Raw genomic sequence first — 15648 nt, forward strand, 5'->3', positions numbered from 1 at the left:
CAGATGGGCAGAGCATCGCCCCCTGGTGGGCATGCCAGGTGGATTCTGGTCGGGTGCATGCAGGAGTCTGTCTTTCTGCCTACCCACTTCTCACTTCAGAAAAAATACAAACAAACAAAAACATATCTTTAATACCTGACCAGGTGGTGATACAGTAGATAGACTCTTGACCTGGGATACTGAGGACCCAGGTCTAAAACCCTGAGGTCGCCAGCTTGAGTGTGAGTTCACCAACTTAAGCGCAGGGTCACTGGCTTGAGCTCAAAGGTCACTGGTTTGAATCCAAGGTCACTGGCCTGAGCTAAGGTTGCTGGCTTGAGCAAGGGGTCACTGGCTTGGCTGAAGCCCCCCAGTGAAGGCACATATGAGAAGCAATCAATGAACAACTAAGGTGTCACAACTACGAGTTGATGCTTCTCATCTCTCTTCTTTTCTGTCTGTCTGTTTATCTCTCTCTCTCTCTCACTTAAAAAAAAAAAAAAAAAAAAAAAAGATCCTCCAACAGTCATCTCATCTCATTCATCCCCCATCCCATATATAAACTTTCTCAGAAAAATAAGAACTTATCTTATTTAAAATATCTGCTAAGATAAACTGCAGAGAATTCCTGGTAATCTACTCTTATGTCATTATTATTATTATTATTATTATTATTATTATTATATCACAAATTTTCCCACCCCCTGCCTTTGGCAACCAACCATCAGCTGTCCTCTGTATCAATAATTCTCTTTCTGTTTCTGTTTTGTTTTTGTTGAGACATTCTGATGTCACTGGACCCTCTGTGTTACAATATTACTCCATAGTAATCTGTTAAACTGAGTTATTCATACTATTATCTCATTTGTTTCTTGAGAGGCAGCGCAGCACAGTGTTTAAGACACATGGCACCCTGGCTGGATAGCTCGGTTGGTTAACAGCGTCATCCAGAAGCACAGAGATTGCTGGTTCAATCCCAGGTCGTCGAGCTGTTCCTGTATCTCTCTCTCTCCCCCTGCCTCTCTCACTAAAATCAATAAATAAATTTCAAAAAAAATTAAAGAAGACACATGATTTTCTCTACTCTAAAGTGGGGACAATAATAGTACTTATTTCATGGGATATTTTCAAGGATTTGATGGAATCATATATGTAAAGTATTTAGAACAGGGTCTGAAACCTAGTAAATGTTGCTATTATTATTTCTTCTTATTTTTCTATGAACAAATATTGATAATAGTCTGATACATAGGCATTCATACCTAGAGGCTTTGAATAAATGCATCTTTTTCTGAACTGAATGACAACTCTTTTATGCTATATTTGTTACCAAACTAATTTTCTAAAAATTTTAAAACCCTGTGCCCCTTCATCTCAGTAAAGTGAAAAGAACATTGCTATTGCAAAAAGGATTTTTTTCACCAAGACTCTAAAAGTCCCATTTATTTAACACATACCTTTATAGAGTCATTCTCCATGTTAGTCTTAATGGGCATGTAACAAGGCATAAGATAAGCAGCAGCCTTGCCTTCGCAGGTAGTACAAATTCTCACTTGCATAAAGAAACTCTTCTTACCATTAGCGAAGTCCAGTACTTACCACTCTTACGAATTCTCTCTTCCAATAGGTCAGCATGTCCAGCTGGAAGTTTCTTATTGAAAATCTCAGCTGAACGGAGGAACATAGCTTCAACTGCAGACCCTTTCAGCAAAGCAATCTGATCTTCATGGTCCAATGTCTGAAATCCTGAATGAAGATGATAATCAAATTTATATCAAGAGGTTGTAAATGCTGGCAAATAGTATATCATCATCACTATCATCCCCAATGATAAAACATTTTCATAAAATAATTCTGTAGCTGTTTTAAAATTGTGTAGTAAAGTTGGGTCAGTAAGTGTCTATTTTTCTTGCCCAAATAAAAGTTGACTTTTATTCTCATTGAGCAGGATTTGATAAACAAGTTGGGCACAAGAGGATGTCAAACCCATACACACACACAACCACACACACATACATACATATATGGCAAATATATATATTATGGCAGAGACAGGCTGACACAGATGAAGCCACCTTCAAAAACTAGAAGGAAGCAGATTCTTTTTAGCCATTATTTTAGATACATTTGGTATCACAGGTCAGCTCTGCAGAATGAAAGTATCCACAAGCCAAGAAAATCTTTATGTGTATCTAAAGGTTTAAAGAAATATTTAGCCAACTCATGAATTTTTAGTCAATCTGGAGAATAGGTAGTCTTTCTAATAATAATAATAATAAAAACCCTAATCAATGTCACATTTAAGTATCTTCTCTGAACTCAGCACTGCACTATGCAGGATGGGGGAAATGACTGAAATAATGAATGAATTAACGAATGAAGTAATGAATGGGAAACAAACACATGCCACACAAATAAAAATAAAAGAATGCCTTCAGGGTCTAAATGGCTTAGGGAAGTATTAAATGGCAATAGGAGTTTAGAGAAGAGATAATGCAGAGGGTCGAAAGGTAATGTCACTGTTTTAGAGAATCTAAGCACTCCTTTGAGAGGAGATACGCCAGGTCTCTAGCACCCTGGACAGGGCCCAGCACAGTCCTGTTCAAGGATCTGCAGAATCGAATGACTCAACTAGGTCCTTCAGAAAACATTCTTTCACTATTAGTATTACATCACTAGTATTGCTATCTGTAATAAAGTCATTTCTATAATTATTGTCATTTTTTTTCTCAAGTGGTTTTTGCCTTTTCTTTTCATTCTGTTTTTGAAAATTTTTCTTTCTGCTTTACTCATTAACCACACATTAATTATACTCTTTTTTCTCCCTCAGGAACCAGTCGAGGCACAGGATAGAAGAGGTGTATAAGATATTTCCATTGTTTTCAAATAAGCCACCTTCTTATGAAAAAGGCATTTTTTGTCTTCAATTATTTCTTGGTTTAAGACCAACTGACCATTTGAACTGAAAATTTTTTCTCCATACACAGAAAAAAACCCAGCATATTCCTCCGTTTCCAACATCTCCTCCCACAGTTTTTACTTGAATAATCTTGTTGTTTTTTATTTTTTGTTTTTGTTTTTGAATAATCTTGTTGTTTTTTTGGTTTTTTTGTTTGTTTGTTTTTGTATTTTTCTGAAGTTGGAAACAGGGAGGCAGTCAGACAGACTCCCACATGCGCCCGACCAGGATCCACCCAGCATGCCCACCAGGGGGCTATGCTCTGCCCATCTGGGGCATTGCTCTGTTGCAACCAGAGCCATTCTAGCACCTGAGGCAGAGGCCACAGAGCCATCCTCAGTGCCTGGGCCAACTTGCTCCAATGGAGCCTTGGCTGCAGGAGGGGAAGAGAGAGACAGAGAGGAAGGAGAGGGGGAGGGGTGGAGAAGCAGACGGGCGCTTCTCCTGTGTGCCCTGGCTGGGAGTCGAACCCGGGACTCCTGCACACCAGGCCGACGCTCTACCACGGAGCCAACCGGCCAGGGCCAAATAATCTTGTTTTTGATCCAGATTGCCTTCAGCTTAATTAGCATATAATAAATTAAGTTCCTCTTCCATTATTAACAAAAAATGAGAGAATATTAATGTTTTAATAACAAAAACTTCCTCCCTTCATTTAATTAGTTTTATGTAGGCTTGTGTTTATCCATGACACATTTAATAAAACAGTGTAATGACTGCGAAAGAAGGCAAATTAACATGTTTAGTTACAATTCTATATCAGAAGTTATCTTCTGTAATTTAATATCACATTATTATGCAACTATACAAGATAGATATTATACTTTTCTAGACCATGAGACTTTTTTTGTGTGTGACAGAGACAGAGATAGGGACAGATAGGGACAGAAGACAGACAGGAAGGGAGAGAGACAAGAAGCATCAATTCTTTGTTGTGGCACCTTAGTTGTTCATTGATTGCTTTCTCATATGTGCCTTAACTGGGGGGCTACAGCAGAGCAAGTGACCCCTTGCTCAAGGCAGTGATCTTGGGCTCAAGCAGCAACCTTGGACCTCAAGCCAGCAACTTTTGGGCTCAAGCCAGTGACCAAGAGGTCATGTGTATGATTCCACCCTCAAGCCAGTGACTCTGTGCTCAAGCTGGTGAGCCCACACTCAAGTCGGTGACCTCAGGGCTTTGAACCTGGGTCCTCTGCATCCCAATCCGATTCTTTATCCACTGAGCCACTGCCTCATCAGGCTAGACCATGAGATTTTTATGCACTAATATATTTCTAAAACAGTGAAACAATGTAGTTATAACTCCAGTTTGGTCCTGGGAGGAGGTAAGTGTAACATGCACCTAATCTGCCACCATCTTGAATTGAACACAGAGAAACAACTTAAACCTATTGACTTAGATTGCATTGAAAATGTGTCTGGAAGAATTGGAGGGGCTAAATCCCTCTCCCTCATTCCATACATGAACACTTGTTCATCAAGTCTTATCATTTTTTGAGTCTCTATTTTATTTCCTATTCTCTCCTCCACTGCTATTGCTTTATTTCAAGCCCTCTTGCCAGGACTGGTGCAATAGCATAGTAACTGATCCTGTTTGCCTCCAGTCCTGCCCTGTTCAAATCCACCTAATACAAACCTGACAAAGCAATATCTCTATAACATAAATCTCATCACTTCCCTCTCAAAAAAATAAAAAGCCACCAAAGAACACTTTATCATCCAGAGGATAATAAAGAATTAAAAATCCTTAGTTAGAATTAAAATTCTTAGTTTCTAATCAGTCTGGTACCAGCTTACCTTATATCTAACCAAGGAACCAAAGGCATTACACTCCAACCACACTGAATTTATTTTCCCCATCTCTAAGAATTCTATTCTTGCTTGTGCATTATTATATTTTCACAAGCAGATTTCTTGACTTCAAATGCCTCTTCCCCTTCAGGCTACCTAAAAAGCTTCTTTGTGTTTTAGACCCAACTCAAATATGATTCTATAAGAAGCCTTCCTGTCATTCTCAGATACAGTTTGCAATTATTTCCTCTCTTTTATACAGCACTTTGTATATACTTTTTTTATTATGGCCTTTAATCACCTCCTTGAAGGTAATAACTAGGTACTTAGTATAGGGTAGGTATCAACAAATACTTATTTTTAAAAGAATAAGTAGTCCCTGGCTTGTTGGCTCAGTGGATACAGCATTGACCCATATGGATGTCCCAGGTTTGATTTCTAGTCAGGGCACACAAAAGAAGCAACCATCTGCTTCTCTCTCTCTCTCCCTTCTCTCCTTCTTTCCCTCCTGCAGCCAGTGGCTCGAATGGTTTGAGCACCCACCCCAGGTGCTGAGGATAGCTCAGTTGGTCTGAGTGCATCAGCCTCAGGTGCTAAAAATAGCTCAGTTGATTACAGCATCAGCCCCAGATAGGAGTTGCTGGGTGGATCCCAGTGGAGGTGCATGCAGCAGTCTGTTTCATTTTCTTCCCTCCTCTCACTTAAAAAAAATAAATAAGTGGATGAATCACAACTTTTCAAGGTTTCAATGTCTTAATTTATCAATTTGGAAAAATTACTATAAATGATTTTAAATATTCTAGCTGGGTCTAACATTTTATATCTAGAGTAGACACATTAAATCAAATATGCAATAATTCTCATTTTGCAATGAACAGACCTGCTTCTCTTAATGTCATAAGTATATTGCACAGCATAGCAGAAAAGTAACTACATGTAAAGATACCTGGCAGCTTTTTTGTGAATTCTACGAGAATCTGTACATGACTGGTAGCCATTTCAGTTAAAATGAGAAAATTTTCTTCTGCACTGAATTCTTCTTTTAACTAAATTTAAGAAGAAAGCAAATGATTAATAAGTATATAAAAGGAGAGAGCAATATAAAATCATTAGGCTAGACAACCAGATAACATTTAAAGACCCAGCTCATAGTTTTCAGATCCATTGAGAGCAATTACTGTTACCAGGATAGATATGAGACTTCTTACTCATTAGTTATCTAATGCTGCTAAAAGTTTAAATGTATAACTTAAATTCTCAGCTCTAACCATTTTAAAGTAATATATTTATATATTAATTCCACCTCCAGTATAGTAAGAGCCCCAGAATATATTAACTTTAAACCATGCATTTTTAGATATTAAACATACAATTTTATTTGTGATTTCCTGAGGCATCCTCTGTTTGCTGTATGAATCCATAATATGCTGTAGAAGGTTCTGCTGATCTGGGGTGAGTTCAGTTTTCTCCTACACTGGCAAAAAAATAAAAGGTGTTAGGGAGGGTGGTTATAAAGCATGCACATATATATAGTGCATATTTATGGAGTAATCTAATATCAGAAATTGTTGGGGAAAGCCTTAATATGGCAGGAACAATATACACTGACATAATATGCCATCATTTTTTCTAAGTTTTGGGGTGAACCATATTATATTTCAATGAATTTGTCCCAAGTTACTCATTTTCTTCTCTGTAAAATAGAGAAAACAAAATATTTTTTAATGTATTTCTTAGGAATAAGTAATAGTCTGGATACAAAGCCTATTGGGTCCATTCATAGAGAAGTTCGGTGAAAGTTCAAGGTTTGGTCATAATTAAGAAAAAGTTCCCACATATAAAATGGAGAACCCATTTGCAGGTATTTATTTAGAGCAGGAGCTGACAAACTGTGGACCATGGACCAAATCCACCTATTTTTATAAATCCATTGGAAGATAACCATACTCATTTTTTTCATGTTTTATCAATGCTAGTCAACATTGAACAGTTGAGATGGAGATTATATGTGGCCAAAGCCTAAAATATTTGGCCCTTTACAGAAAACATTTGCTGACCCTTGAAGCAGAGTCATCAACCTGGACAATTCAGACCCTAAACATCTCTTTCTCCCTTACTAGCATCTTTTGAAGAGGGTGAGTAATTGTGCCAACTCTATGCTTCCTGATACCAACGTGTTACCGATGAAGCACTATGGCAAAACAACATTTTTATATCAAATAATTTTCCTGAAAGAAATATAGAATAATACATTTGAAAAACAGAATGTGGATGAAGTTTTGTGAGTAGTGTAATAAATATTGAGAAGGGTATAACTTGAATAAAAATGTATTCTAGGTTTTTCAGCTAATAGCAAATTAAAATTCCTTGAAATACCCTGAGTGTTATCAATTTGTTTAGCTAATCACACAAGATGCCATTCCTCTATTTGTCCTCAGTTGCTCAAAGGATTTCTGGGGTAATTTGTGGCCTCAGTGGAAAGGGCTTTCCTTTGTGGGTCCACAGATGTGTATTTGCTCTGTTTTAGCCATTGATAAAGACGGATTCACAAGCCTCTACTGAGCTCACACCCTAGTCTGAACCTTTCTTCTCACTGGCAGGGAAACAATGGTCATCAAAACTCAGTTTGAAAAACCCATTGTATACACCAAACCATTTTTATTGGCAACCTCTGGGGTAGTAGGAATGGGATGTAGCCAGGGAGAAGGAGAACTTTCACTTTTTCACTTTATACACTGCTTTTATCTGAATTTTACACAGAAGTATGTATTACTCTCTGGATTAAAAAGAGGTCCATCTGAGGCACAACTGAAATGAAATTCTGCTCGTAGCTGTGGCTCTCCTTTGAAAGCCTCCCGGCCACATCACTACATGCCTAGAAGCTCAGCTGCTGTTGGCTTTGGCAGACACTGTTGCATGTTATTACCCTGCATAACTTAGTTGTCGAGGTCACTTGTCGCAAGTCACGTCCTTCGCTGTCTTCATTAATGGTCTGGTCTGAATGCCGTTTCACGTTTTTTCTCAGTCGTTTAGATTTACACTGAATTTCAGTTAACAAGCCTGAAAAAAATAAACATAGAGACTTAACAACCAACCACAGAAACTACTGTTGGGTGTGTGGTCACGAGGCAGCTGATAAACAGTTGGCTCGTAAGCTTCCCTATGCAGTGTGGCATGGAGCCAATTCTAGCCCTTCTGATGTTTTAAGCCTTGGCCTTGAACAAGAAATTTGTTCAGTGTGAGTCTCAGTTTCTTTATTTGTAGAGAGGGAATAATATCTACTTTGTGGGGTTTTGTGTAGATTAAATGTTATCATGTAAATTTTTTTAAATTCAGTGAGAGGAACAGAGGCAGAGAGACAGACTTCCACCTATGCCAGGACCAGGATCAACCCAGTAAGCCCTCTAGGGGGCAATGCTCTGTCAATCTGGGGCATTGCTCTGTTGCTCAGCAACTGAGCTCTTCTTAACGCTTGAGGCAGAGGCCATGGAGCCATCCTCAGTGCCCAAGGCCAACTTGCTCCAATTGAGCCATGGCTGCAGGAAGGGAAGAGAGAGAGAAGGAGACAGAGAAGTGAGAGGGGGAGAGGTGGAGAAGCATATGGGCACTTCTTCTGTGTGCTCTGACTGGGAATCGAACCTGGGACAGGCTGACGCTCAATCACTGAACCAACTGGCCAGGGCCTCATGTCATTTTTTTTAAGTGAGTTTTATATAAAGGATGTATTGCCAAAGCATTGTACAAATGCAAAGTATTCAATCAATAAAATGAAGATGACACTCCTTATTCCTGTTCTAAGGAACTTTGAAAGTTATTGTTTCAAAACATAGTATTAATATTATTTTTTCATCCATGTTTACATAACTGTATCATAAGACATGTATTCAGTTTCACACTAAACATATAAGTAAACATGTTGAATAAAACAAATATCAAGAACCTTTAGAAAAAATTTTTAAATCCTGTTAATTTTCAGAACTGTATAAATTATTGAGATCATAATTACAGATAAAAATAACTCAAGGGGATTTAGAAATGTTATTTTGAATAATCATATAATATCACCATTAATTTACACTTAAACAACTATAAAAATAACGTAGAATGATATTCCACATTCCCATTTAACTTCCTCATTCTCTCAATTTTAATGAAACAAAATTCCAGGAATTTCTTTGTCCAGGAAATTCAGTTTATATTAAAGCTTTGCATCTGTTACTGGACAAGTTTATGTTCATAAACAATATCCTAGACTCTGATAGGTGGAGTCCTGAAAAATGTCCTCCGTGCTTCAGTTAGGGCGAGTTCATGTTTAAGTTATGTGCAACACGAACCACCCCGTGTCAGAGCAAATGTTTCCATTGCAAGATTGGGTTCCAGCAGCAGCCCCTATGGCAGTCTCTCGTTTCATACATGCTAAGGGGAGATTGGGATCGGCCACTATAAAACTTTCATCCCCCTGGAGCTGGATTGTTTACACCGACCTATTTTCCCCCTCCTGCACTCATTATTTCACTGGGTCCAGCCCAGCTGCCTGGACAGTTTGGGAACAATAGAACTGGAATCGCCTTCCAAAGGCTTTTATTTCATGTGGCATTCCCTCCCTGACTGTTATCATCCCCTTGGTGACATTTGTTCGTCTGTTTGTGTTTTGAGGTGGAACAGGACATATCTCAGAATCTGAGTGGTCTGTAGAATTTGCAGAATGAAAAATTAATATGTTATATACCAGCATGCGTTCCAAATGTTGATGAAGATTATGGTTTCCTCACAAAGCCAGCAGTTAATATAATGTCTTTTCTTTATCAGATTGAAGGGCCAAATGATATTAAAACTTAGGGTAGTTAATTTCCTGTGCAAACCTATACAAATTGGTTCAGAGCTGCACCCGAAAAAGGGCAGGGGGAATTCTTAATAAAATGACTTGATTTTAAACTCTATTTAGACGATTCAGAGGCAGTTATCTTATTCTTCATTTTCCCCCCACAACTGTGAATTGTTATGCTAATTAAAAAATAAATTAAAAAGATAGTAAAACAAATTTGGAGGAAACTTAAGACTGTCACTCTCTGTAGTTTATTAAAATAGCGCCCCTTCTCTCCACGTCTCATTCACAGCAACAGTGAACAGCTAGCTGTTCCTCCCGGGGGACTAGAATGCTCTGCGATGGACAGTTTGGACGAGTCCAGTGGTCCATTATCCTTTCAAAGAACTCAGGTGGCTGAGTCAGGTCCTCTCTTTCATTACGTCAGGTAACATGCTCATGAGAGGGGTTACCTGACATCTGCCGTCTGAAGAGAGATGCAGTGGAACATAATTACTGGACGCAAATACCTCTACACGTACATTCAGCCAACATGCCCATCTCCCGGCACTTCCTCAGCCGGCACTCCTGGCACTTCCTGCGCATGTACATGTCCATCACGCAGCTGCCCCCGTTCTTACACTTGTACACGGCGTTCTTGGTGATGCTTCTCCTGAAGAACCCTGCGGAAGAAACACAGAAAGGGATGAAAAGGCCCCCCAGCAGCTTCTACTCAGGAAGACGCACGAGGACGAGGACGGAGGTGCCCAGGCGTTTTCTTGTGAACCCCTGGAGGGCAGCATGCAGGCCACCCGTCCGCGTCCTGTTGACAAAGCGTCTTCAACTCGACTGCCTCGTCTGGAAGCCTGCTGGTTTTCATTCATCTCTCAAAAAAGAAGACATGCTTAGGAAAAAAAAAAATCTTAGTTGTTTTGTTTTGTTTTTAGATAAATCGTGTTTATTATATCTTCACTGGAGCCCATTAAGTACTGGGATAACGGGTCTAGGGATTAGTGGCACTGAGACAAGTAAGTCATCTCTGCCCTCTTAGAGGCGGGCGGGTTGAAGGCAAAGCCATGCAGACGACCAGACAAGTACAATGAAGCCGTTCTGGGCTGTGCTGGAGCACAGGAGGCAGGGAGAACGGTCTGTTCTGGAGGATGGGGTCAGACTCGGAAGTGAGTGTTGATCTAAGTTTTGGAAAATGAGCTGCTGTTTTACCAGGCAGACAGGGAGAAGTCACATGCAAGGTTTCAAGTCAGTACTTTAATAAGCCCAGCTTGGTGTAACAATAGAAATGCCAACCTTGACTGAAAAGCAAACTTCTCCCCTAGGAAGTGTAGCCACACAGCAGCAGCCTCCTACAGTCGAGCTGTCCGAGGTCTGGGAGGCAAGGGAATGACTTTCTTTCTGCTTCTCCTTTTCTCCGCTTTCCACTGCTACTCCTTCTCCTCCATCAGGCTAAGCATAGTTTCTGACACTTCCAGAGCCGATGTGGAGGGGCAAATAAGGAGAGGATGGTGGGAGGTGAGGGAAGAAGCGACAGGAACGTATTTACAGCACTGGCCTGTGTTGTTAGAGTCAGGCTTACAGAGTAGCAAGTCTCTGAAACTGACTTTCTGCCTTGGGTTGGGCTCTTTAGAACGCCTCCCATCACTGGAAGGCATTGCTCTGCCATCCCTTGATGAGGTCAAATGCTTCTCTCCTCCAGCCCAGGGCTTGTCTCTCCTGCATGCCTAGGGCATCTAGGAATCTGGCAGTTTACCTCCACACTCTTAGCTCTGAGGACCCTCCACGTGGCCCCCGTACCATGGGCTTCAGAGAACCCCTTGCTGACTTTCTCTGGTCCAACAAACTTTGGGGCAGAGAAATCTCTCCCACTTATCCATAAACAGCCAGTTATGCTTCCTCTTGCCCTTCCAACTTTTCAGGTGAAATCAAGGTGCCAGTCCCCAGTCTCCCTCAGCTTCAACATGTCAATCTCCTCAGTGGATCCTGTTGAAGGTCCTTTCATTGGGCCTTGGGCAGAAGGGCCTCCTTGGTATATAGATTTTACCTGGGGAAGAGGCAACATCTTTTCCTAATTAACAAAAGTACCATATGTTCCAGTGGTTGGCCCCACAGCAGACACCCACAGCCCACATTTACCCCTTTCCAGTGGGGATGTGAGATATATAGCATGTTAGTCACATGCATCAAAGTCTTTAGAGCAATACTGATCTATAATTTCCAGTTACTACCTACTTCAAACCATCAAAGTAGGTTAAGTACTTAATTGGGTTTTTACTGCCCTCTGCAAGGTGGGCTCTCTTTGGAATGCATCATCTAGTATTTTCATGCCAAAACTGAGACAAGTGTCCTTCCCATTTTAGCAGCCTGTTGGAATAATATTTAACATTTATTAAGCACTCATTAGCTGTTATTCTATTTCACCTGCATTTAGTTATTTAATCCTTATTCTCATTTTTTTTTTTAGAGGAGGGGAGATAGTGAGGCACACTCCTGCATGCAGCCCAACAAGGATTAACCCAGCAACTCCTGTCTGAGGCCAATGTGCAAATCAACCAAGCTATTTTTAGCATCTGAGGCTGACATGCTCGGACAAACCAAGCTATCCTCAGCACATGGGGCCAACACTCAAACTAACTGAGCCACTGGTTGCAGGAGAAGGAGAGAGAGAAAGGGAGGAGATGGAGGGGGAGAGGGAAGGGGCAAGGGAAGGGGAGGGAGAGAGGGAGAAGGAGGAGGAGAGAGGCAGATGGTTGCTTCTCTTGTGAGCCTGACTGGGAATAAAACCTGAGACATCTATATGCTGGGATGACACTCTATACACTGAGCCTACCAGCCAGGGCCCCTCATATCAACTTTATGATGAAGATAATATTATATGTTCCCATATTATAGAATTTTAAAAGAAGCCATGGAGAGGTTAAGTAACTTGGCCATGCTCACATGGCTAACAAATGGACTAGGAGGATTCAAACCCGGGTGGTCATGAACCAAAGTCCACACCCTTAAGCACTCTGCATGCTATAATTATCTCCCTGGGGTCACAAAAGAGTAGAATGACTTAATATTAAATATCTATAATCCAAAACTGCATTCTCTGACCTGGGAAATACCAAGATGAGTAAAGCATTCTTGTCCTCAGAGCTTCCAACTTACTGGGAAGACAAAGAAGTAAATTCCCAGCATAATACAAACAAGACAATAAGATAGCTAATTAAACAATAAATTGTGGGAATGTAGATGAAAAGTGACCATTTCAGGGCCACTCTGTATGACTATGAAGGTTTTGCCAAATGTAAGGGCAGAGGGTAGCGAGTCCATCACAGACATGGAGACTTGATATTTGTTATGACAAACTTTCCAGCAGAAGCCGATAAATGACGATTCTAGTAAACTAATATAGTGGGACAATTTCCCAACAGCTGGAAGTCAAGTGTCTTGAGGAAAAGGCATTATAAGGGCTGGGAATAACCGGATTATTTCTGAGTAGGAGGAATCAGGACAGAATTCATGAGGGAAGTAGAATTTGAGCTGGGTCTTAGAGAATAAGTAAGAGTTGAAACACAGACTGTGAAGAAGGAAGGACATTCTGGAAATGAGCAAAAGGAGGAGAAATTCCAAGGGAGTCTGAATAATCTGTCCTGGTGGGAGGTTATCATGAGCGACTGAATTAGGGGGAGGTGGCTGAGGGAATGTAGTGGGACAGAATGTGGTCAAGTGCCTTTGAATGCCAACCTAAGGAGTTGAGTCTTGACTGTGTAGAAAGAGAAGCCATTTTGGGTTTTGGCAGGGGAGGATATGACCTAACTTGCATTTTGGAAAGAATCCTTGGTGCAGAGGAAGGAAAGGTGGAACAGGGAGACTGGAGACAGGAGACTAATCAGCCAAGAGGTGATCCATGCGTAGACTTGATGGGGGGGGGGGGGAGGACAGGGACGAGGAAACCAAAGAATAATCTGGACTTGGTAACTAACTAAATATGAAATCCGAGGCTGAAGGAAAAGTTAGAGATGTCAAAGATAAAAAATTGATAGACTTGCTTGTGAATTTGTCATTTGGCATAACTGGCAGTAGTAAAGATCGTACCATTTTTCTAAATGTCAAATTCAATCACAGGAAGTCTAAAAAAGACTAAGCTTCAGATCAAAGTTGATATTGGATGTACAAATATCAAAGTATGCATTTAAAAAAGACTATAGGCATAAAATATTTTTTTCCTGGTACCAAATCATTGAACTCAATGACCACTTTAGCTTACCTGATCTTTTTACTAATCTTCAGCCCAGCCCAGACAATTCCCCTTAACACCATTAGATACTGGTAGCTCAATAGTTAGCAGAAATAAACTCCTTATTCCAAAAGAGCCAAAGAAACAATGTGTAGGAAAGATCAGTAAGTTTCTTTTCACTCTGACATTAACTGAGAAAGAAATTATCATCTCAATAGCTGAATTAATTAGCTTTCACTCTGAGATGGCAACACAATATTATCATTATATCATGTAAAAATGGGTGCATATACTGTATTTATACTTATGCAAATCCATCCATACACATACTATTGTCTCTATCTTGTGCATATTCCATAATGCCCATATCAGAAAGTCATTTGAAAATGAATGGAAAAGAAATTCACTGAGGACCTGAGAAGCTTCCCAGTAACAAAAGCTGAGTAGACAGGACTGGCTTTGCACTACGGGCTTCCTGAGGTGGCAGAAAACAGCCTTAGACTGGTAATATGGAGCTTTCAAATATGCAGAATATTGCACACTCTGCTTTTCTGTGTCTTTATACACGTGGAACCCACATGACACACCCTACTCCCAACTCGTGCACACATGTGTGCATGTGTACATATGTACACACAAACACACATGCACAAGCCAGACTGCAGTAACTGACAGTAGGCTACCTATTACTTTGAAACCATGGTCGTTTAAAACTTTAAGGGTCTCTGCCCTAGCTGGGTAGCTCAGTTGGTTAGAGTATTTTCCAGATAAGTCAAAGTTGAGGATTTGATCTCCAGTCAGGGCACATACAAGAATCAACCAATGAATGCGTATATAAGTGGAACAACAAATCCATGTTTCTCTTTCTTTTTTTCTCTCTCTCTCTCCCTTCTCTGAAATTCAATAATTTATTTTAAAAAGAAACCAAAACTTTAAGGGTCTCGATTCTTTGAAAACAGCAACAAACACAGAGCTGAGCAACTAGTGATCGTTTCATCCAATATGGCTCAAATAGAGTTACACTTTAAAGCCGGCTCAGCATACTGTAGAATAAATAGGGCTCCCTTACCCATTTACATAGAGTTTATTTTGTATCAGACACTGTTCTAAACACTTTCCAGATGCCTATTCACTTAACATTTGTAACAATCCTATGATGTAGAGTCTATTATTATCTCCCCCTTATAGAGAAGGAGTCTGAGTTACATTCTTTTTTTTTTTTTTTTTTTGTATTTTTTCTGAAGCTGGAAACGGGGAGAGACAGTCAGACAGACTCTCACATGCGCCCGACCGGGATCCACCCGGCACGCCCACCAGGGTCTGACGCTCTGCCCACCAGGGGGCGATGCTCTGCCCCTCCAGGGCATCGCTCTGTAGCGACCAGAGCCACTCTAGCGCCAGGGCCATCTTTGCTCCAATAGAGCCTTGGCTGCAGGAGGGGAAGAGGGAGACACAGAGGAAGGAGAGGGGGAGGGGTGGAGAAGCAGATAGACGCTTCTCCTGTGTGCCCTGGCCGGGAATCGAACCCAGGACCCCTGCACACCAGGCCGACGCTCTACCACTGAGCCAACCAGCCAGGGTTAGAGTTACATTCTTAAAACTTCTCATTAGAAATGAATCTCGCCAAATCTCACAGGGCATGTTAAGTGCTCCATAGTTTCTTCCCCATCTCCAAAAAGTCTTCAGAAACATCCTTCCCTCCTCCTGCACCCCAGCTGTCTATTCCATCTCTATCTTATTGTTAGGAAGCTGCAAAGAGATACAAGCTAGAGAGAAGGCTGCCAATACTAAAACGTAAGCTTTGGTTTCCATCACACACTTTCATGATCTTTAGGATCCCAGGTCTTATCCTTAAGCTTCTCTATGAAATTTTTTAAA

General features: G+C 40.6%; 1 protein-coding gene across 8 annotated transcripts in view; it reads right to left on the reverse strand.

The window, feature by feature from the left end:
* The window catches only part of NR1H4 (nuclear receptor subfamily 1 group H member 4), a 75749-nt gene that overhangs the window by 14885 nt on the left and 45216 nt on the right, over positions 1–15648 (reverse strand). For 6 of the 8 annotated variants that reach the window (XM_066356882.1, XM_066356900.1, XM_066356890.1 and 3 more), the window contains 5 exons: positions 10064–10216; positions 7656–7789; positions 6100–6198; positions 5676–5775; positions 1579–1725 (listed from right to left, as the gene is read on the reverse strand). In XM_066356882.1, coding sequence (XP_066212979.1) covers positions 1579–1725; positions 5676–5775; positions 6100–6198; positions 7656–7789; positions 10064–10216 — 633 coding nt within the window. The remainder of the gene's footprint in view (positions 1–1578; positions 1726–5675; positions 5776–6099; positions 6199–7655; positions 7790–10063; positions 10217–15648) is intronic. The other 2 variants (XM_066356912.1, XM_066356876.1) reach the window with 1 other exon arrangement.

The sequence above is a fragment of the Saccopteryx leptura genome, chromosome 1 (assembly GCF_036850995.1).
Source record: "Saccopteryx leptura isolate mSacLep1 chromosome 1, mSacLep1_pri_phased_curated, whole genome shotgun sequence".
NCBI classification, from domain to species: domain Eukaryota; kingdom Metazoa; phylum Chordata; class Mammalia; order Chiroptera; family Emballonuridae; genus Saccopteryx; species Saccopteryx leptura.